The 24,786-nt window shown below is 41.1% G+C and overlaps 1 protein-coding gene across 8 annotated transcripts in view; it reads left to right on the forward strand.

The window, feature by feature from the left end:
- Positions 1-24,786, forward strand: part of LOC128705978 (eukaryotic translation initiation factor 4B) — a 75,553-nt gene that overhangs the window by 14,906 nt on the left and 35,861 nt on the right. For 5 of the 8 annotated variants that reach the window (XM_070100288.1, XM_070100290.1, XM_070100291.1 and 2 more), the window contains exons 8-9: positions 8,747-8,827; positions 24,238-24,336. The exons of 1 other annotated variant lie outside the window; for it this stretch is intronic. In XM_070100288.1, the coding sequence (XP_069956389.1) occupies positions 8,747-8,827; positions 24,238-24,336 (180 nt within the window). The remainder of the gene's footprint in view (positions 1-8,746; positions 8,828-24,237; positions 24,337-24,786) is intronic. 2 more of the 8 variants (XM_070100293.1, XM_070100294.1) reach the window with 1 other exon arrangement.

Genomic DNA, 24,786 nt, shown 5'->3' on the forward strand with positions numbered 1-24,786 from the left:
GGTTGAACTCCAGGAACCAGTTGCTGGACCAGGCCTGCAGCCTATCTAGATCCCTTTGTAATTCTGCCTGGTCCTCATCCAGTTGAATTATTCTTGTCAACTTAACTTCATCTGCAAACAGGGACACTTATGAATCTATTCCTTCTGTCATGTTGTTCACAAAAACCCGAGACAGCACCTGTCCTAGGACTGACCCCTGTGGAGCCCTGCTCTTCACAGGCGCCCACTCTGACACCTTGCCACGTACCATGACTCGCTGTTGTCTTCTTGATAGGTATTTCTTGTTATCCCTGCCTGGTCCTCCAACTTTTGCACTAATCTCTTGTGTGGAACTGTGTCAAACGCTTTCTTGCAGCCCAAGGAAACGCAATCTACCCATCCCTCTCTCTCTCTTGTCTTACTGCTGTCACCCTGTCATGGAACTCCAGTAGGTTTGTGACACAGGATTTCCCGTCCCGGAAACAGTGCTGGTTGTCGTTGATACGCTCATTTCTTTCTAGGTGCTCCACCACTCTTCTCCTGATAATCTTCTCCATGACTTTGCATACTATACATGTTAGTGACACTGGTCTGTAGTTTAATGCTTCTTGTCTGTCTCCTTTTTTAAAAATTGGGACTATATCTGCTGTCTTCCATGCCTTGAAAATTGTTGTTAGTGGTACACACAGCGCCTCTGCTCCCTCTCTCAGGATCCATGGAGAGAAGTTATCCGGCCCCATTGTCCTTGAGGTATCTAGCCCGCTTAGCAGCCTCTTCACTTCTTTCTCGGTTGTATGTATTGTGTCCAACACTTGATGGTGTACCCCACCTCTCCGTCTTTCTGGAGTCCCTTCTGTCTCCTCTGTGAACACTTCTTTGAATCTCATGTTGAACTCCTCACATACTTCACTGTCGTTTCGTGCGATCTCCCCTCCTTCCTTCCTCAGCCTGATAACCTGGTCCTTGACTGTTGTTTTCCTCCTGATGTGGCTGTACAAGAGCTTCGGGTCAGATTTGGCTTTCGCTGCTATGTCATTTTTGTATTATCATTGGGCCTCTTTTCTTACCTGTGCATGTTCATTTCTGGCTCTACGACTGCTCTCCTTATTCTCCAGAGTCCTTTGCCTTCTATACTTCTTCCATTCTCTATCACACTTGGTTTTGGCCTCTATACCTATGGGTGAACAAAGGGCTCATCCTGGCTTTCTCGTTATTTCTGTTACCCTTGGGTACAAATCTCTCCTCATCTTCCTTGCATATTGTTGTCACATATTCCATCATCTTGTTTACTGACTTCCCTGCCAATTCTCTGTCCCATTGAACCCCATGCAGTAAATTCTTCATGCCTGTGTAGTCCCCTCTCTTGTAGTTTGACTTTATTCGTCCTGCCCTTCCTGCTTCCCTCTTCACTTATAACTACTATATATTATCGAAGCTTAGAACCACGTGGTCACTAGCCCCAAGGGGTCTTTCATATGTGATGTCCTTAATATCTGCCCTACTCCAGGTGAATACTAGGTCCAGTCTTGCTGGTTCATCCTCTCCTCTCTCTCTGGTAGTGTCCCTTACATGTTGGTACATGAGGTTTTCCAGTACCACCCCCATCATCTTAGCCCTCCCTATTTCTGGGCCCCCCATGTGACTCCAGGTTCTTCCAGTCGATTTCCTTGTGATTGAAGTCAGCCACAAACAGCAGCTTTGCCCTGCTCACATGAGCCCTTCTGGCCACTTCACCCAGTGTGTCAACCATCACTCTATTACTCTCATCATACTCTTGCCTTGGCCTCCTGCTGTTCTGTGGTGGGTTATACATCACTGCATTTACCACCTTGGGAACTCCACACTGAAGTGGTCCTATTATATAGTCTCTTGCTTCTCCTCTGTCACCTCTCTCCAGTTCATCAAAATTCCATTGGTTTTTGATGAGCAGTGTCACTCCTCCACCCCCTCAGAATCTGATATCCCGTGTGTGTATTTTATATATACAGTGGACCCCCACGTAACGATCAGCTCCCAACTCGACCAATTATGTAAGTGTATTTTTGTAAGTGCTTTTGTAGGTGTATTTTTGGGGGTCTGAAACGGACTAATCTGATTCACAATATTTCTTATGGGAACAAATTCGGCCTATAACGGTACCCAAACAGACTTCTGGATTGAAATAATATCGTTATGCGGGGGTCCACTGTATATATATTCTTTCTTCTTTCAACAAAACCGGCCGTATCCCACCGAGGCAGGGTAGCCCAAAAAGAAAAACAAAAGTTTCTCTTTTTAAATTTAGTAATTTATACAGGAGAAGGGGTTACTAGCCCCTTGCTCCCGGCATTTTAGTCGCTCTTGCAACACGCATGGCTTATGGAGGAAAAATTCTGTTCCTCTTCCCCATGGAGATAAGAGGAAATAAACAAGAACAAGACCTAGAAAGAAAATAGCAGAAAACCCAGAGGGGTGTGTGTATATATGCTTGTACATGTATGTGTAGTGTGACCTAAGTGTAAGTAGAAGTAGCAAGACATACCTGAAATCTTGCATGTTTATTAGATAAAAAAAGGACACCAGCAATCCTACCATCAAGTAAAACAATTGCAGGCTTTCGTTTTACACTCACTTGGCAGGACGGTAGTACCTCCCTGGGCGGTTGCTGTCTACCAACCTACTACCTAGGATATAAATATAGTATATATAATGGTATATATATATATAGTATATATATATATACTATATGTATGTATGTAGGTAGTAGGTTGGTAGACAGCAACCACCCAGGGAGGTACTACCGTCCTGCCAAGTGAGTGTAAAACGAATGCCTGTGATTGTTTTACATGATGGTAGGATTGCTGATGTCTTTTGTCTGTCTCATAAATATGCAAGATTACAGGTATGTCTTGCTACTTCTACTTACACTTAGGTCACACTACACATACATGTACACATTCATTTATACACACTCATCTGAGTTTTCTTTGATTTTATCTTAATAGTTCTTGGTCTTATTACTTTTCCTTTTATATCCATGGGGAAGTGGAATAAGAATCTTTCCTCCGTAAGCCATGCGTGTTGTAAAAGTCAACTAGAATGCCGGGAACAATGGGCTAGTAACCCCTTTTCCTGTAAAGATCACTAAAAAGAATAAGAAGAAGAAAATTGTCAAAGTGGGAAGTCTGAATGTGCATGGATGTTGTGCAGATGATAAGAAAGAGATGATTGTGGATGTTATGAATGAGAAGAAGCTGGATGTCCTGGCTTTAAGTGAAACAAAGCTGAAGGGGGTGGGAGAGTTTCAGTGGAGAGGAATAAATGGGATTAGGTCAGGGGCTTCAAACACAGTTAGAGCTAAAGAAGGAGTAGCAATAATGTTGAAGGATAAGCTATGGCAGGAAAAGAGGGACTACAAATGTATTAATTCAAGGATTATGTGGAGTAAAATAAAGATTGGATGTGAAAAGTGGGTTATAATAAGCGTGTATGCACCTGGAGAAGAGAGAAGTGTAGAGGAGAGAGAGAGATTTTGGGAAATGTTGAGTGAATGCATGGGGAGTTTTGAATCAAGTGTGAGAGTAATGGTGGTTGGGGATTTCAATGCTAAAGTGGGTAAAAATGTTATGGAGGGAGTAGTAGGTAAATTTGGGGTGCCAGGGGTAAATGTAAATGGGGAGCCTTTAATTGAGCTATGTGTAGAAAGAGATTTGGTAATAAGTAATAGATATTTTATGAAAAAGAGGATAAATAAATATACAAGGTATGATGTAGCACGTAATGAAAGTAGTTTATTAGATTATGTATTGGTGGATAAAAGGTTGATGGGTAGGCTCCAGGATGTACATGTTTATAGAGGGGCAACTGATATATCGGATCATTATTTAGTTGTAGCTACAGTTAGAGTAAGAGGTAGATGGGAAAAGAGGAAGGTGGCAACAGCAAGTAAGAGGGAGGTGAGTGTATAAACTAAGGGAGGAGGAAGTTCGGGTGAGATATAAGCGACTATTGGCAGAAAGGTGGGCTAGTGCAAAGATGAGTAGTGGGGGGGGGAGGGGGGTGAAGAGGGTTGGAATAGTTTTAAAAATGCAGTATTAGAATGTGAGGCAGAAGTTTGTGGTTATGGGAGGGTGGGGGCAGGAGGAAAGAGGAGTGATTGGTGGAATGATGAAGTAAAGGGTGTGATAAAAGAGAAAAAGATAGCTTATGAGAGGTTTTTACAAAGAAGTGTTATAAGAAGAGCAGAGTATATGGAGAGTAAAAGAAAGGTAAAGAGAGTGGTGAGAGAGTGCAAAAGGAGAGCAGATGATAGAGTGGGAGAGGCACTGTCAAGAAATTTTAATGAAAATAAGAAAAAATTTGGAGTGAGTTAAACAAGTTAAGAAAGCCTAGGGAAAGTATGGATTTGTCAGTTAAAAACAGAGTAGGGGAGTTAGCAGATGGGGAGATGGAGGTATTAGGTAGATGGCAAGAATATTTTGAGGAACTTTTAAATGTTAAGGAAGAAACAGAAGCAGTAATTTCATGCACTGGTCAGGGAGGTATACCATCTTTTAGGAGTGAAGAAGAGCAGAATGTAAGTGTGGTGGAGGTACGTGAGGCATTACGTAAAATGAAAGGGGGTAAAGCAGCTGGAACTGATGGGATCATGACAGAAATGTTAAAAGCAGGGGGGGATATAATGTTGGCGTGGTTGGTACTTTTGTTTAATAAATGTATGAAGGAGGGGAAGGTACCTAGGGATTGGCGGAGAGCATGTATAGTCCCTTTATATAAAGGGAAAGGGGACAAAAGAGACTGTAAAAATTATAGAGGAATAAGTTTACTGAGTATACTAGGAAAAGTGTACGGTAGGGTTATACAGTGGACCCCCGCATAACGATCACCTCCGAATGCGACCAATTATGTAAGTGTATTTATGTAAGTGCGTTTGTACGTGTATGTTTGGGGGTCTGAAATGGACTAATCTACTTCACAATATTCCTTATGGGAACAAATTCGGTCAGTACTGGCACCTGAACATACTTCTGGAGTGAAAAAATATCGTTAACCGTGGGTCCACTGTAATTGAAAGAATTAGAGGTAAGACAGAATGTAGGATTGCGGATGAGCAAGGAGGTTTCAGAGTGGGTAGGGGATGTGTAGATCAAGTGTTTACATTGAAGCATATATGTTAACAGTATTTAGATAAAGGTAGGGAAGTTTTTATTGCATTTATGAATTTAGAAAAGGCATATGATAGAGTGGATAGAGGAGCAATGTGGCAGATGTTGCAAGTATATATGGAATAGGTGGTAAGTTATTAAATGCTGTAAAGAGTTTTTATGAGGATAGTGAGGCTCAGGTTAGGGTGTGTAGAAGAGAGGGAGACTACTTCCCGGTAAAAGTAGGTCTTAGACAGGGGTGTGTAATGTCACCATGGTTGTTTAATATATTTATAGATGGGGTTGTAAAGGAAGTAAATGCTAGGGTGTTTGGGAGAGGGGTGGGATTAAATTTTGGGGAACCAAATTCAAAATGGGAATTGACACAGTTACTTTTTGCTGATGATACTGTGCTTATGGGAGATTCTAAAGAAAAATTGCAAAGGTTAGTGGATGAGTTTGGGAATGTGTGTAAAGGTAGAAAGTTGAAAGTGAACATAGAAAAGAGTAAGGTGATGAGGGTATCAAATGATTTAGATAAAGAAAAATTGGATATCAAATTGGGGAGGAGGAGTATGGAAGAAGTGAATGTTTTCAGATACTTGGGAGTTGATGTGTCGGCGGATGGATTTATGAAGGATGAGGTTAATCATAGAATTGATGAGGGAAAAAAGGTGAGTGGTGCGTTGAGGTATATGTGGAGTCAAAAAACGTTATCTATGGAGGCAAAGAAGGGAATGTATGAAAGTATAGTAGTACCAACACTCTTATATGGGTGTGAAGCTTGGGTGGTAAATGCAGCAGCGAGGAGACGGTTGGAGGCAGTGGTGATGTCCTGTTTAAGGGCTATGTGTGTTTAAGGGCTATGTGTGGTGTAAATATTATGCAGAAAATTCGGAGTGTGGAAATTAGGAAAAGGTGTGGAGTTAATAAAAGTATTAGTCAGAGGGCAGAAGAGGGGTTGTTGAGGTGGTTTGGTCATTTAGAGAGAATGGATCAAAGTAGAATGACATGGAAAGCATATAAATCTATAGGAGAAGGAATGCGGGGTAGGGGTCATCCTCGAAAGGGTTGGAGGGAGGGGATAAAGGAGGTTTTGTGGGCAAGGGGCTTGGACTTCCAGCAAGCGTGCGTGAGCGTGTTAGATAGGAGTGAATGGAGACGAATGGTACTTGGGACCTGACGATCTGTTGGAGTTTGAGCAGGGTAATATTTAGTGAAGGGATTTCAGGGAAACTGGTTATTTTCATATAGTCGGACTTGAGTCCTGGAAATGGGAAGTACAATGCCTGCACTTTAAAGGAGGGGTTTGGGATATTGGCAGTTTGGAGGGATATGTTGTGTATCTCTATACGTATATGCTTCTAAACTGTTATATTCTGAGCACCTCTGCAAAAGCAGTGATAATGTGTGAGTGTGGTGAAAGTGTTGAATGATGATGAAAGTATTTTCTTTTTGGGGATTTTCTTTCTTTTTTGGGTCACCCTGCCTCGGTGGGAGACGACCGACTTGTTTAAAAAAAAAAAAAAAAAAAAAAAAAAAAATATATATATATATATATATATATATATTACTATTCATGTATAGTATAAATATATCCTAGGTAGTAGGTTGGTAGACAGCAACCACCCAGGGAGGTACTACCGTCCTGCCAAGTGAGTGTAAAACGAAATCCTGTAATTGTTTTACATGATGGTAGGATTGCTGGTGTCCATTTTTCTGTCTCATAAACATGCAAGGTTTCAGGTATGTCTTGTTACTTCTACTTACACTTAGGTCACACTACACATACATGTACAAGCATATATATACACACCCCTTTGGGTTTTCTAATATTTTTCTTACTAGTTCTTGTTCTTGTTTATTTCCTCTTACCTCCATGGGAAAGTGGAACAGAATTCTTCCTCCGTAAGCCATGATGTCGTAAGAGGCGACTAAAATGCCGGGAGCAAGGGGCTAGTAACCCCTTCTCCTGTGTGTATTACTAAATTTAAAAGGAGAAACTTTCGTTTTTCCTTTTGGGCCACCCCGCCTCAGTGGGATACGGCTAATGTGTTGAAAGAAAGAAGACACAATATTTTGATATTACAAAATAAGTTACATTGATAAAGGAGAGTAAACTGTAAGAGAGCATGATTGGCTTGTAGAAAATATTTTATTTCCAATTTATTAAAGAATGTATTGTGCGGCATGTATATTAAACTTTCTCCCAGACCCTCGATATTAATGTTGCTCCCTGTGTCTACTTCAAAAAAAAATTCTTCTGAAATGGTAGAGAATTTTTTTCTGGAGGTAATGACACCAAAAGTACAAAATTTGATGGAAACTCATGGAATTACGGACTCAAAGTTAGAGGTCTGGGTGCAATTTATGTATCAATGATTTCATTGAGTTTAAGTCCTATTTTAAGTTAATACCATTGCTCCTTTTGAACAAATTCTTAGCTATTTAGCTAGTATGCCTTCTGTTCTGTTGATTGAATACAAGAAACCACCCATTGAAGTATTAAAACTACCATATAAAGTGCATAAAGTTGGTAAATTGACCAATTTTACACACAAAAAATACTAATATAAAAATGGTGCAAAATAAACATTGTAGACATTCCTGGCACTAAAATATTTCATCTTCATTAATCATGTCCCCATGCCTCTCCTTTATTACACTTGCCTTCCATTTTGAATTCACACTCAAACAATAATAGAAGATTTACTATATTTTCCAGATAATAAAATATAACCAGGAATGATTGGTAATGGTTTACAGTGTTGCAATAGTTGAATCAAACCTAATAAAAACCCATAAAACAGGTATAGGGGGACCTTACCTGTCATCCTGGAAATTGGAAATCAATTTCTGCTACTTTGAACCCAATTTCAAGTTACTTCTGGTCCTGAAACCAATCAAAATGATCTTTATTTCTGTAGTATGTCTTCGATTCTATCAAATGACACAAAGAAACAGCCAGTAAAACCATAAAAACCATCCTAGTGCTTTAAACCAAACACTTTGTCAGTTTTGCTTTTCCCATCATGCACCACATGGGGCAGAATTTTTTTTTACTGTGCACACTCATCATGCAGAGTCGTTCTCTTATATCTAGGCCAGAATTTACCAATCACAACTTATCTGAGTGAGCCAAATTCATGACATATAACTATGCGAAGGACCCTGGTCTCAGTGATGTAGTTTTACGTGATGTCCAATGACAGGGTTAAAAAAGATAAGGATGACAATGTAGTGCAAGATATTAAGGTCAGTGATTGGCCTTATGCCTCCCCTGATTAACCCTTAATAAGTTGTTGGTCAGATCTTCATCTTCTGGGCTTTGTCCCATTTTAAAATTTGAATGCTAATTTTTTTTTTTTTTAGTTAGTATTACGTAGTATGTATATGCTGTACAGTACAAAATTTTCCAAATGCAGTAGCATATTATTTGTGACAGTGGTAGGTGTTTTCTTCTGTACATTAGAATAATGGATGGAAACTGAGATAGATGTTATTCACTGGTTAGGTTTTTAAGATATTGAGTTTTGTATACATTTTGTGAATCTTCTTATCGGCCAGTAGATTAATCATGTAGATTTGTATAATATACGACCAAGTTTTTTTTTTTTTTCTTTTTTTTTTTATTGCTGGTACAGGGTTCAGAGACAGGTATACAGACAGAGGCTATGACAGAGGCAGAGGCTATGACAGGGATAGAGGCTATGACAGGGATAGAGGTAAGCAAAACTCTAGATCAGTGCTCATGCATAGTTCATTCCAGAGCTTGCTCACTTCTTACTGTTTTGTAATTTTCTCTTACCTTCATTTGTAATATTCAGCTTGCATAAAGGCAGTATTCAGTTCTTAGTTCTCTTACTATGCTTCTCAGTTTGTCTAGGTGATACAGCGACTTTTTTGTGATAAGTTACAAGTACTGTATACCTGTATTATATCATGTAACCCAAAGCACTGTATATACCCAGATATAGCTTGTTTTAAATTGTTCACTTACAATGTGTTCTCATAAACCTTACACTATTTTAGGTGTATTTTTATTGTTTCTATCCCACCAACTGGAGGCTACCTAATGATGAAAACGTGTTTGCCATCATAATCCATTGTTAGCCCACTGGACCGCAACATTCCCATCCCACTTTCAAAAGTACAAGAGCTGAAGTCCAGCTAGTTGGCTTTCTCAAAACCCTACATGTATTTCCTTGCATTATAAGAGTACAATGGTACCTTGACTTATGAGTGCCCCAGCTTACGAGTTTTCTGAGTTACGAGCCATCCCTCGGTTGATTTTTTGCTTTGAGTTGCTAGCCAAAATTCGAGTTACAAGCGGGCTTCAGGTACACTGCCACTAGCTGGCGCAGTGAATGCCACAACATCCTCCCAGCATCCTGTGTCTCACTCGTTCAGTGCACGTGGTTACCATGCCGTGGAAGTATCTCACTTGTGTTGTGCTTGTGTTTTGTGCAGTTATTTTGCCAAATTTCTTTTTTCTAACCATGGGTCCTAAGTGCAGAGGACATTGCTGAGAAGAGGAGGAGGATGATGTCCATTGAATTAAAGCATGAAATCATAGAAAAACATGAGCGAGGTGTACATGTATTCGACTTGGCGAGGCAGTATGAGCGCAGTTCTTCTACGATATGTACCATACTGAAGTAGAAGGAGTCGATAAAGGCTATAATGCCAGCCAAGGGCGTTAAAATACGTAATTTCTAAGCTGCGGACCTCTGTCCATGAAAAGATGGAGAAGCTGCTGTTGATGTGGTTGATGGAGAAGCAGCTCGCAAGAAATACCGTGACAGAGGGTATCTTCTGCGAGAAGGCATGAGGCATTTATGCTTATTTGCTGCAGCAAACCCCAAGCACTTCAATGGACAAGACATTATCCATTGCTGTGCCTGATCCAAGGTAAATGCACTTTTATAAAACCAGTTTATTTCTTTACATTCTCTTTTATGATTTATTATGTTTTTATGCAATAATTCTTATTTATAAATACATTTTTCTTATTTAAAAACCCATAAAAAAAATTGGGTGTTTTTTGGGGGGCTGGAATGGATTAATGGTATTTCAGTAAGGAAAATTTATTTAATACATGAGCAAATTGAGTTACGAGCTCAGCCACGGAACAAATTAAACTCATAAGTCAAGGTACCATTGTACTTATAAATCCTATTCTCCACTCTTCTCCACTTTTCAACAAGGACCTTCACACCTGTCGATCCCAGTTAAATACTCTTTATTTATCAACTGATACCTTTCTAGTTTACCAAACATTCCTGACAATCCTTTGTTGACTCACTGAATTATGCTTTTTACAGTCACAAATAATTTCTTTATTCTTTGTTCTGTGGATAATATTTACATCACATGGTTAATCTTTGACATATTTCCATTACCTCCAACCTTCTGGTTGCAACATTCTGGGACCACACTTCATATTTGCTTGTAAATATTGGCACAGATTTTTTTTTTTTTTTTTAACACTGTGGCTATCTCCCACCAAAGTAGAGTGACTCAGTAAAGAAGACACTTTCACCCATCTAGAGTTCAGGTACTGTATTTCCCATCTTCAGAACTCCAGTCTGGCTAGCCAGTTTTCCTGACTATTTTTTCACACACACTAACAGCATGGCAAATCATAAAAATCACTTAAGAACACAAGAGAGGAGAAACACTGCAGCAGGCCTGATAGCCCATACTAGGCAGGTCCTTCACAATCCATCCCACTAACAAAATATTTGGCCTATACTAGGCAGGTCCTTCACTTGCATTCACTTACTCTTATCTAACATGCTCACACAAGCCTGTTCAGTATCCTAGCCCCACCCTTCAACCTTTCCTAGGATGACCCCTACCCCTCCTTCTCTCAACCCCAGATTTATACACCCATGGCCTAGTGGGCAACACTTGCCTCGCACACTGAGTGTCCGTGGTTCAATCCTCGGCAAGGATGGAAAGATTGGGCATATTTCTTTACACCTGCTGTCCTGGTCACCTAGCAAGCAAGTACCTGGGTGTTAGTCAACTGGTGTGGGTCACATCCTGGGGGACAAGATTTAAGGACCCCAATGGAAATAAGACGAACAGTCCTCGATGATGCACTGACTTTTGTGGATTATCCTGGGTGGCTAACCCCCTGGGGTTAAAAATCTGAACAGAATCTTATATCTTAGGAATTCTGTTTTTCCCTTAATGTCCCCTCCTCAGCCCTCGGTAATTTAATGCATCCCTCCTTTTTTGCCACAGGTTTTTCAATATTTATCCAGCTTTATACCCTTTTCCCTGTTATTTATCTCAATTTTCATAGAACCTTCTACTAATCTTAACACAATGATTTATGCCATTCTCCTTCCATTCTGACTTTGAATCCTGTATCATATTTCTCTTTGATATCCACCTCAGTACACTTGAGCCAACCATTTTTGCACCAAAGGATCATTAATAATAATAATACATGTACGTATACGTATTATTATTATTATTAATGATCATACAAGGTATACGTATCTGTATACCTTGTACATGTACAAGGTATACAGGCCTAGCTGATATCAGTGATATACTGCTGTATAGAAAGCCGCTTATTATGCAAAGCATTTCTGGCAAATTTGGTCAGTTTTGTCCCAGGATGTGACCCACACCAGTTGACTAACACCCAGGTACCCATTTTATACTGATGGGTGAACATGGACAGCAGGTGTCTCATGGAAACACATCCTAATGTTATCCAGCTGTACCAGGGATTTGAACTCCGGACCTCAGTGTGAGTCGAGTGCACTAGCAGTCGAGCTGCGGGAAACCATTCATTGTTTGAATTCCTTTGTATTTTGCCATATTCTAGCTACCACCATGTGGTTATCAGATGCTTAAGTCGCTTAACCCTTAAACGGTCCAAACAAATCGACGTTCAAATTCGCAGTGCTACAAAAGTAGATCTACTATTTTTTACATATTTTCATATATAACACAAAAAAAAAATGTAGATAAAAGTTTTTTTTACACATTTTCAAATGTAAAACAAAAAAGAAGATCTACATTTTTTTTACATACTTTCAGATGTTGAAAAAACATATATATACGTTTGGACCATTTAAGGGTTAAAATATGTACTGTGTATTGTCCACCTAAGAGCCTATCCCATAATGATATTCACTAGTTGAATATTAGGTTAGGAATAAATTCTGCTGAAAATTTCCTAGTGTATCATTGATATTGGTTTATTCTAATTATCTGTACTGTACATATTTTTCTCATATTAATGATGGCATGTATTCAGGACCCACAAACAGTACACATAGGCATGCAACTCAACACAAAAATTGTAATGAAAAATATCTCTTGTATCAGTGTTATTCTTCCCATAATCTTTTAGTTTATTCACAGTTTAAAAATCTTTAAGTTTATTCATAAAATAATTGTACTTCAAGGTACTCTTGAATAAATGTAAACTATGAAACTTTATGTAGATCTTTTAGTGTACAGTACTTAAAAGCCAAAATGTCCAGGAATAGGATCCAATTTTTTAATTTCCTTTAACCCTTCGACTGTCCAAACGTATGCTCGCATAGCGCTCCGAACGTAGATCTATGTTTTTTTTTTTTTTTTTACATTGTTTCTCATGGAGAAAATCAAGGCCGGAGTGCTACTCGCGCAAACGTAGATTTATGTTTGGACAGTTTAAGGGTTAAATATCAACAAATTATTTGTGTGTGCGCGTGTGTGCATGTGTGCACGTGTGCACGTGTGCACGTGTGCGTGCGTGTGTGTGCGCGCGCACAGATCTAGTTTATGGATGTGTTTTCTGTCTCTGCAAGGCTATCACTAGAATGTTACATTCAGAAAATAACTCCAGGTCCCTTCTCATCATGTTCAGTATTAAAACCAAGTTGGTTAGGGATCCAAAAATATTAACATATTTCGCAGCTTGTAAGACGCGGGCTTATATTTTTATTATAATAATCAAGGGGGAAGTGCTAAACCCATAGGATTATACAGCACCTGTGGGGGAGATGGAAGGTATTCAGGGAACTGGAGCACAGATCCAGTTCCCTAGATCAAGAGCCCCTCACCAGCATCAAGGAACCTTCCTTGAGGAGTACGCAGCTTATAGACTTCTTTTAGTTTCAATGGCTCAGCATCGGATGTAACTGGGAGAGTTACAGCCCACCCCACACCCCAAACTTATAGCTTCTGTCACTGACCTTCATTTTATAGGATGCAGGGTGGTTTTTTGGAGACATTTTATGGGAAAAAGCATGCATCTAATAAGCCGCGAAATACGGTATACTTCTTTGTTACTGATAAATTTTACTGAAACATTACTGGGTATCTTCATGTTGTTGGGTTATCTTGTCAAATTTCTTTGAGAGGAGCAACTTTTTTAAAAATTAACTTCGATATCCATATAAATTTAGGAGTGAAACGGTGTACAACTTGTTCAGCTCGATCACCAGTGTTGTGGTGAACCAGTATTTATGTGAACAAGAAAATAAATAAATTTGTAGGTATTGACTACTAATGTTTTTCAGAAATTCTTGTTCACATTTAGTGTGAATAACTTTATGCAGCTGTAATTGACCTATAAAATGCTCTTAATTAAATATAAATCTATTCTTACATACAGCATAAATATATGAAACATTCAAGAAGACTGCTTCATGTATTTATTTACTCTTTTATCCAATATCGTGATTCCAAACATAATTTGGAAGTTTTCATTTTTTCCTGCTTGCTGTTGCTCAAGCCTATGGCTGTGCTTTGTGATTTATAAGTATGAGGTTGTAATATACAGCAGTGATGGTGTATGATGATGGGTAAAATTTGGGTGTTTGACAATCTCTTGATTGGGTTATCAATTTCCCAAGGATTTTATAGATAAAATACTAACTGATTTTACTGACATTTTTTGTTATTATTTTGTAATGTAACCTTAAATAATTACCTTTCTTCCAGTATGAGTAATTCAGGAACTTTAAATATTTTCCTATTGTCTTCAAAATGCTGTATATTCACATTAGTTGTAGATTTTGGCATGAAACAAATGCAAGTAATGCAGCCCAATTCTAACAGCATCCAGGAATAGTTGGAGAGAGAGTTTTAGGGGCTTGAGCATCCACCAGGCTTGTGTGTACATGTTAGATAGGAGTGCATGGAGATACGTGGTAAGATTCTTAATGACTGTGCTGTTGGAATGTGAAAAGGATAACTTTTATGAAGTGACTCAGGGAAACTGATTAACTGGATTTAAGTCTTGGAAGTAGGCAGGACAGTGCCTGTACTCTGAAGGAGGATACTCTGTGTGACTATGTAGCACACTTCTGGAAAGATGGTGGTCGAGTAATGATGAATGTTTTTTCTTTGGGTCACCCTTCCTTAGTGGGAGATGGCCTTTGAGTTAAAAAAAAAAAGTACATATATAAATATACAATTATTTTTATTATTCTGTCTCCTTACTCCCCAGAGGAAGAATGGATTTTGGAAGCTATTCACATTTTTTGTGTGCCACAACATTTGACAAATCACATAGCACCCTCTTGTATTTATATACAAAATGTTAAAGAACAAAATTTATTGTGAATACCCTCCTAGCTAGTGCACACACAACTGCTGCTAGCACATAATCTACCAGACTGCTCTAGTTACCCTTCTGTCTCATATACTTGATTGTTTCTCAGAATGTGTATTGTATGTTACCAAATACATGCATGTCTAAGCCCATTACAGCTCAAACTGAGCTACAGGGTTTGGGCTTCTAATTCCAGAATTGATAGACTGGATATAAATCTCATTACTCTATTGAAAGGGTTACATTACACATAACACAACTTAACCCAACACACCAATTAGCCCACCTTGATTGTTTCAGTGATCAGTATTTTGATAAAATACTATATAAAAAGAATAAAATATTTATTTCTTTGCTAACGTTACAGTGTGTGTTTACATATAATATGATTGGAGCAAAGAAAACCACTATCATGCCAAGGCATTTTGGGCAGACTTAACCTAATACATGTAAAGTAAAAGGACACAAGTGCAACTAATGTGACATTTATTTTTTGTGGCAACGTTTCGCTCTCCAGGAGCTTTATCAAGCCATTACAAACAATACATGGACACAGAGGGTATATAAAGGCTCAGAGTGAGGTGTAATACTAGTGAGGTACCATTTCGATGTTCACTAGTGGTAGTAGTAGTATTAGTAGTAGTAGTAGTAGTAGTAGTAGTGGTGGTATTACACCTCACTCTGAGCCTTTATATACCCTCTGTGTCCATGTATTGTTTGTAATGGCTTGATAAAGCTCCTGGAGAGCGAAACGTTGCCACAATAAATGTCACATTAGTTGCACTTATGTCCTTTTACTTTACATATTGTCGGTAATTCTACCAACTTTATTACTAATACATGTACTTAGACTACTTAAGTCTAGATAGGTGAAGAGTGGTAGAATACAAATAGTCAGTATTCACATTACATATTTTAGTCAATACAGGCAGTTACCAGGTTATGAATGTGGGAGTTATGCAGATCCACACTTACACAAGGGCCATTTTGGAACCAACTAGTTTCTTATTGATTTCTGTCTGCAATTGAGAACATTGTAAGAATTAAAAAAAAAAAAAAGTATGTGCATTCTGTCAATTGCTTAGATTTTTTGTAATGCTTATTATATGCTTGTGTGGTTGGCTCGTATTTGTTTGGTAGAGATTGGTCAAGATCTGAAGATTTAAAAATTGAAATGGGTAGTGTGAATGAAGGGAGGCAGTCTCCTCTCTCGTGTGCCAACGCTGCTACTGCTGCCGTTGTCGCCGCCAGACTTGAGCAGCAACAGCAGCAGCTTCTCACATCACACGCCCAGGCATGTCCACAGTTCTGCCTTCCCCACATGATACACCCTTTCATGTGCTACCCTCACTTGCATCCTCCCATACTGTATGCCTAAGCACTCCTCCATCACCATTTGAGGGTATATGAAATAGTGCTGTCAGATATGATGGGAACAGGGAATGAAGAAAAAGGATTGAGGAAGAGAGGGGGGAAAAGAGAGGGACTCATTTCATGCGAGCACTAATTTAATTTCATTGTTTAAAAAAGATAAATTAGATCTGGATTATAATTGTCTCAGAATGCTTCTCCATTTATAATGGGTTTCTATGGGAAAACGAGGTCAGAGTACTAAACGCTCCCATTACAGATTATTTTTTTAGTACGGCATTTCATTTATTTTGGTACCTCCTGATGTTTTATAGTTTAGGCCTCTTCAAGGGGGGCTCCTTGGCATGGTGAAGAGGCTCTTGGTCTGAGGAATTAGACCTGTCGGTCTACTTCCTCAGACCGAACCTAATTACCCCCCAATCCCCCATTCCCTATCTCATCCTCCCCTTTTTCCTTTCCTCCTCCTCCTCCCCACCCCTCCCTTTTGCCCTTCCTTTTATTTTTTTTTTTTTTTTTTTTTTTTTTTTTTTTTTTTTTTTTTTTTTTTTTTTTTTTTTTTTTTTTTTTTTTTTCCACAGGCACGCTAGTTCCTAGGTAGGGGAAAGGGTACCGGGGTCCATCCCATTCCGTTGAGGTTCTTGGTGGTGGCGTAGTTTGCCGTGGAATCTGGATTGCCTGGGGATGTCCTGATCCCTCTCCGGTATCCCGGAGGGTGGCTTTGGGTGTCTCTCGAGCGACGGGTGTATCTCTGGAAGCCACCTTTCGGATTCCGGGGGTGGTGGCCGAAGGAGGTATGCTTTGTGGCGGATTTCCGGCCGCCCTCTCTTTTGTCCACCAAGGCAGCTCGGCAGATGTGAGGTTGCTATCCCGGATTGCCGGTTTACTGGCATGATGGGTAGGGTATGGCACGGGTTCCATGCTGCATCTGCACTACTTGGGGTGCTGAGGCCCTCTTGGGCGCGGAGGGAGATTTCTGGCCCTTTCATTCCTCCTAGGAACTATCCCTCCCCGGTCCCCCCTTTTTTTATTCTTTTTTTTTTTATTTTTTTTTCTTCTTTCTTTTTTTTTCCTTAAAAACAAAAAAGAAAGAAGTAACCTAACCATGGCAGCCCTAGTCCATGAACCTGCTACCCCCGGGCCCCTTCTTGATACCGCACCCCATTCTGACCCCGCCTCGTCTTTGGACCACTCTTCGGACACTCCTCATGCCTCTGTACCTCTTGCCGGTGCTGTTTCCTCACCCGCTTCAGGTACTGAGGCCTCGACTGACTCCTTCGATTTATCTGACCTTCACTCTCCTCTGACTATGCTTCCGGCCTCTCCCTCTACGGTGCGGCAATTTTCGAATCGCCGGCCTGTTCCACGTCGGACCAACTCTGGTCCCACGCCTAAACGACAACGACAGTTACCTGCTGATGATACTTCTCCACCTTCTCGTTCTTCTCAGAAAAGATCGACACGTCCTTCACTACCTTTCCACGCTCAGTTTCAGACTGCACAATGGACTAAATTCTTCACTTTACGACCGACTTCCTCTACTGCCTATCTTTCTGACCACAGTATGTATTGGCAAGGCACTCCTACGCCATGTTGGTAAATATATTTCCTTTCATGCTCTTAAGAGCGGTACGCGCATCGTCACCGTACAAAATGCTACCCAGGCTCATGAGCTTTCTCATCTTTCCCATATCGATACTGTTCCTGTAACTATTGAAAAGCATCATTCCCTCAATTCTTGTAGTGGTACCGTCATTCTGCCCCATACCATAGTTCAACAAAATTTCCAGACATGTGGCACTGACATTCTTGAACAGCTGGAACTCCAAGATCTCCCAATCCTCAAGGTAGACACTTACGTTCTTCCTGCCCGCGGGCGGAGACAATACCCTAGCAATGTGGCTCGTTTAACTTTTGACAGCCGTGAACTCCCATCCTCAGTTTATGTAGCAGGACATCGGTTACAAGTTCGAAAGGTGATCCCTACACCGCAACTGTAGAAATTGCTGGCGATTTGGCCATCCAGCGAAATATTGCAGATCTATCGCCGAATGCCCAGTCTGTGGTGCAGATGACCATTCTAATACGTCTTGCAATGGACCTCCCTCTTGTCTTAATTGTCATGAGGCTCACCCTTCGTACTCTCGCCGTTATCATGTCTACTTAAACGAGCGGGAAATCCGTTACCTCAGAGGCAGAAGGTCTCCCTTATGCCATGGCAGTTTCTCATCTCCGCCTCCAAGGGAGACTACCTTGTGTTTCTTATTCCCATGTTTCAAAACGTCCCCCCACTTCTGGTATCCCATCTTCTGCACCCACCTCTGTGGTTACCTCTCCCATAGTCACTCCTGTAGCTAATTCTTTTGCTGTCCTCGGCTCAGACGTCCCTACTTCAACGTCTCAGTCTGATCCTGCTTCTTCGTGTTCTCTCTCACAAGCCTCAGTAGCGACGAGATCTCGTATGACACCTCCTCCCAATCGTCCCTCTACTTCTCAAAAGTCAAAAAAAGGTCCGTTAACACCTCCTACCCATCTTCCACCTCCTCATTTTCCCTTCCCTGTCTCTGTACCTGGTTCTCCCCCTCTCACTGGCTCTGTTACAAGTGTAGAGGTTCACCCTCCTCCTTGTACTGTACCTTCCTCCCCTGTTCCCTCCCAAGTTTCTTCCTCTTCTGCCACCTCGCAGGTTTCTGCCTCTTCTGTCCCCTTCCACGCTTCTACAGTTCCCTCCACCCTTTCGCCCCCCCCCCTACCTTGGTACAGTCCATTACAGTTCCAATCTTTACTCATCCTCCCCCTACTATTTCCAATATTGTCTCCCATACGAAATCTCTGAATTCTGAAACACTTGAAGCAATCTCTGAATATATTGCAGAGACCAAACCATCAATGGACACTGATCCACCCTCCGCTCCTTCTCTCTCCTCTACTCCATCTGCGCAACTCCTTTCTTCACAGCGCACCGTTCCTTCGCTGCTTGAACGTTTTCCACTGCCTACGCATGTGGACTTTTCTAACCCCTCTAGTCCGTAGGAACCCTTACCTGCGGATTTCAGGTATCTTTATCATTGCCAATCATGGCCTATTTACAGTGGAATATACGCGGCCTCAGGGGTAATCGGGGTGAGCTTCAGATGTTACTCTCCCAGTTTTCTCCTGTTGGTGTTTGCTTACAGGAACCAAAATTACACTCTGCTGTTATCTCTCCCATCTCAGATCCTTTTCCTGATGGGACCTTTAATGAAAGTGCCCTTCTTCTACGCACTGATATTATGTACCATCAGCTATTTGTTCGTACTTCGCTGCATTACACAGCAGCCCGTATCCACTTGCATAGGTGGTATACGATCTGTTCTTTATATCTCTCTCCTTCTCGGGCATTATCTATTCCGGATATTGCCTTTCTTGTTTCGTCATTACCACCACCGATTCTGTTACTTGGTGATTTTAACGCCCACCATTTCCTCTGGGGGGGGTCTCACTGTGATTCCTGTGGCATTCAGTTAGAGGCTTTTCTTGCCACCCACCCCCTCCATGTTTTAAATACAGGTACTCACACCCATTTTGATTCTCGGACTCACACTCTCTCTTGCATCGATCTCTCAGTCTGCTCTTCCTCCGCCGCATTAGACTTCACTTGGTCTGTTCTTCCGGACTTACATGACAGCGATCATTTCCCAATCATTCTTACTTCCCCTTCATATTCACCACCTCTTCGCATCCCACGCTGGCAATTTGATCAGGCAAATTGGAACCTTTACTCACACCTAACTGTTTTTAGAGAGGTTCCTTCTTCGTCCTCCATCGATGAGCTTTTACACCTCTTCTCATCCTCCGTTTTAACCGCAGCTTCTCATTCTATACCCCAAACTTCGGGCAGGCATTCTCAGAAATGCGTGCCTTGGTGGTCTCCTGCTTGTGCTTGTGCAGTACGTTTGAAACGCGCTGCATGGGGCAGGTACCGGTACAATAGAACCACAGAGAGACTTCTTGAATTTAAGCAGAAGCGTGCAATTGCTCGCCGTGTCATCCGTGACGCTAAACGCACTTGCTGGCGAGATTATGTCTCCACCATCACCTCTGCTTCCTCTATGAGTGCAGTCTGGAAAAAAGTACGAAAACTGAGTGGTAAATATTCTCCTGACCCGGCTCCTGTTCTGCGGGTTGCCGGTGTTGATATAGCAAATCCACTAGATGTTGCCAATGAAATTGGCAATCATCTGGTCCGTATTTCTCAGGGACTCCATCTATGCCCCTCATTTCTTTCCTCAAAGTCTGCCAGAGAGTTAGCACCCTTGGACTTTTCGTCTCTCAGAGAAGAACAGTATAATGTGCCTTTTACACTTCAAGAACTGGAGGCAACACTCTCAGCTTGCCGATCATCGGCAGCTGGGCCCGACGACATTCATATTCGTATGCTACAACATTTACATCAGTCAGCCCTTGCAGTCCTATTACGCCTTTACAATCTTATTTGGTCACAAGGAGTTCTTCCACAGCTGTGGAAATCCGCCATTGTTCTCCCTTTCCGCAAACCAGGCACTACGGGACATGAAACCTCCCACTATCGTCCCATTGCTCTTACCAGTGCAGTTTGCAAAGTGATGGAACGCCTAGTAAATAGACGTTTAGTGTGGTATTTAGAGACACACAACAGTGTCTCCACTCGTCAATATGGCTTTCGTAAGGGACGTTCTACCATAGACCCCTTACTACGCTTGGATACGTATGTTCGTAATGCCTTTGCGAATAACCACTCAGTTATTGCCATATTTTTTGACCTTGAGAAGGCATATGACACAACTTGGAGGTATAATATTTTAGCCCAAGCCTTCGAGGCAATCTACCATCCTTCCTTAAGAACTTTTTAACTGACTGGCATTTCCGTGTTCGGGTTAATAATGTGCTCTCCCCGGACTTTATCCAAGCTGAAGATGTCCCCCAGGGATGTGTTCTGAGCACAACACTTTTTCTCCTTGCTATTAATGATTTGGCCTCTAGTCTTCCATCAAATATTTGGTCATCAATCTATGTTGATGACTTCGCTATTGCCAGTACAGGCGCTGACTGTCACCTTATTACAGTTTCTCTCCAGCATGCAGTCGACCGTGTTTCCAATTGGGCCACCACATGTGGGTTTAAATTTTCAAGCACTAAAACCCACCAAATTACTTTCACTAGACGCTCTGTCATCTCCGATCATCCTTTGTACCTCTATGGCTCCCGTATCCCTGAACGTGATACAGTTAAGTTTCTGGGCCTCCTCTTTGATCATAGGTTATCCTGGAAACCTCACATTACCTCTCTGAAGGCAACTTGTCACAGCCGGCTGAACCTTCTTAAAACCCTTGCTCATCTTTCATGGGGAGCTGATCGTCGAACCCTCCTTCGCCTACATTTCACCCTTATCTTATCGAAACTTGATTATGGTGACCAGATCTATTCAGCGGCATCTCCTGCTACTCTCTCTAGCCTTAACCCCATTCATCACCAAGGATTACGTTTATGCCTTGGTGCTTTTCGCTCTTCCCCTGTCGAGAGCCTCTATGCAGAAGCGAACGTTCCATCCTTATCCGATCGCCGTGATGCCCATTGCCTTCGCTACTGTATACGCTCTTATGATCTCCACAATCCTTCCATTTATAGAATGGTCACTGATATTAGTAGACATTCTTTATTTGTTCGCCGCCCCTGTTTACTCCATCCCTTCTCTCTTCGCCTTCATTCGCTCTTGTCTTCTCTTCAATTACCACCTTTCTATGTACATGTAGCATCTCACTTTTCCCTACCCCCCTGGGAAGTTCCAGCTGTTCGAGTCTGTTCTTTCTCTCTCCCTTGCTCGAAAGCCCAACTGTCTACAGTCGCTTCCCGCTCTCTTTTTCTTGACCACTTTCACTCTCATTCTCATACCATTGCTGTGTACACAGATGGCTCTAAGTCTTCTGACGGCCTAGGATTCGCAGCAGTGTTTCCGGACAGCGTCGTACAAGGGCATTTACTATCTTCGGCTAGTATTTTTACTGCTGAATTGTATGCCATCCTTACAGCACTTATCCGTATTGCATCTATGCCTGTGTCATCATTTGTGGTTGTCTCAGACTCCCTTAGTGCTTTACAGGCTATACAGAAATTTGATACACCTCACCTCTTAGTCCTCCGTATCCAACTTTGGCTACGCCGCATCTTTACCAAGCATAAAGATATTGTTTTTTGTTGGGTCTCTGGTCATGTTGACGTACAGGGCAATGAACAGGCAGACACTGCTGCGCGGTCAGCAGTACATGACCTACCAGTTTCATGTAGAGGTATTCCATTTACGGACTATTTTGCTGCAATATCTTCCCAACTTCACACCCGTTGGCAACAACGTTGGCCTACTATGCTCGGCAACAAACTTCAATCTATTAAACCGAGTATAGGTTACTGGCCGTCTTCTTATTACCAGTGTCGAGGGTGGGAGACTACTCTCTCCCGTCTTCGCATTGGCCATACTCGTCTTACTCATGGATATCTTGTGGAGAGGCGCCCTGCTCCTCTCTGTGAGAATTGCCAAGTTCCATTATCAGTCAACCACATTCTGTTGGACTGCCCACTTTATCAACGAGCACGCAGAATTTACCTCTGTCGTCATCTTCGCTCCGCTGCTCTCTCTTTACCTTCCCTTCTCGCTGATGGACCCACCTTTCATCCGGACTCTCTCATTGACTTTTTGGCAACAACTGACTGACTTCACAAATTCTGATACCTTCAGCCCTTTCTACTTCAATCTCTTGCTACCCTCTACCCCCGTACTATCCCCTGCCCCGCTGTTTTCTGTAACCTACTGATCATCCCTCCTCCTTTCTGCCATCCAATACCCTCGCTTCCTTCCCTACCCTGCAGCGCTGTATAGCCCTTGTGGCTTAGCGCTTCTTTTTGATTATAATAATAATGTAATCAGGACACTTGGGTAGTAATGACATTAATGTCTGCCACTGTTAAAATAAACATGGCAAATAAAAATTTGGTTGCCCAGCAATGAAAAAAACACTCAATATGATGGACTGTATAATGAATTTTGGACATACAAAATTTTTGGCCAAACAAATATTTGATACACTAGATTCAATCTGGTTTATTGAGATTTTTGTCCATTAACAGCAGTGTACATGTCTGGTAGGCTCTCCATACACTGGACCATGTCCTTAGTATCGAACATTTTGATACAGTGGATTTTCAGTTAAATGGACACTCCTTGTTTCTTATTAGTCCATTATACTAAGGTTTCATTGCTGTTTCAATTATATTTTGGCAGGTAAACAGTATATTTAAAACCATTATTAATACAGGTATTTTTTTAATATTAGCCTGTAAGATAGGAGTGAGTGGAGACAAGTGGTTTTTATGATGATGTGCTGTTGGAGTTTGAGCAAAATGACATTTATGAATGAATTCGGGGAAACCAGTTAGCCTGATTTCAATCCAGGAGGTGGGAAGTACAGTGCCTGCTCTCTGTAGGGAAGGGGGGTTAGGGATATCGTAGTTTGGAGGGGCATCTGAGCTGTAATGTTGGCATACCTCTGGCAAGACAGTGACCAAGTGATGGTGAAGGTGTTTCTTTTTTTTGGATCACCTTACCTTAGTGGGAGATGGCCGGTGTGCTAAAAAAAAAAAAAACTTTTTTTTTTTCCTCTGGGGCAAAAGAAAATTAATCTAAAAACACTAACCTCTAAAATGGCATGTGTTCGAACAAGTGGTCATGTCTAGATTGGAAAATGTTCACTTTACCTAGGAATTGGGCTTATCAGGTTTGTATTTATTTTGTGAAGCACTAAACCCTTGTGGGTCATTCAGTGGAAGGACTGGTGGAGGCTTGATTCTCTGTGAGAGCTAATCAAGATTCAGGCCACTACCTACCTACCTTCTGACTAAGCATCTACTGTGTGTACTGCTTAAGGTAATTTCTAAATAAATATGTTCTTGTGAAACGACCACTTGGTATTATAAGAAAGTTAAATACTCTATAGTAATTTTTTATTCAAAATTACACGTGAAAATTTTGTGGATGGGTTAACTAAATTCCAGTGCATTTATGCAAAGCTAGAATTTAAATGCCAAGATTTTTGTATATTGGCTTCTCTTTGGATTTAATTTATGAGTAGTTTAAAAGTGAGATATACAATATTACTTACTTTTGTTTAATAATTGCTGGTGCAGGGCTGAGGGACAGGTATGGAGACAGAGGCTATGACAGAGACAGAGGATATGACAGGGATAGAGGCTATGACAGAGACAGAGGCTATGACAGGGATAGAGGTAAGCAAACTCAGATCAAGGCTCATGCATAATACATTCCAGTGCTTGCTCTTGTCTTCATGCTTGTCTCTTTTTTCTTACGCTAATTTAGGTTGCAAGTTTAGAGGTGCCTGCATCCTATTCTAAGTACATTAATGATTTGAAATTTATATTGACTATTAAAAGTTAAAAAGGTTTGAATTAGATACTGCAGTGATTGTTGTAGCTATGCATGGAGTAGTTCCCCTGCCACTAATAGGCCTTGTATCATATGCATGGAGCTAATGCTGTGATTTTTTTGGTATACCTCTGCTTGTGTGTTTGAGGTGAGAGGTTTAATTATTGTTTAATAACTGTATTTGTAAGAGCTGAGCTCTTAGTATCTCTTCAATGTTTAATTTTTAATATAATATTTGAAGTTTACAGTTTAAGTGCCTCATTCCTGATCCTTTTCTGGTGTTCTGTCACTAT

This window comes from Cherax quadricarinatus, chromosome 72 (assembly GCF_038502225.1).
Source record: "Cherax quadricarinatus isolate ZL_2023a chromosome 72, ASM3850222v1, whole genome shotgun sequence".
NCBI classification, from domain to species: domain Eukaryota; kingdom Metazoa; phylum Arthropoda; class Malacostraca; order Decapoda; family Parastacidae; genus Cherax; species Cherax quadricarinatus.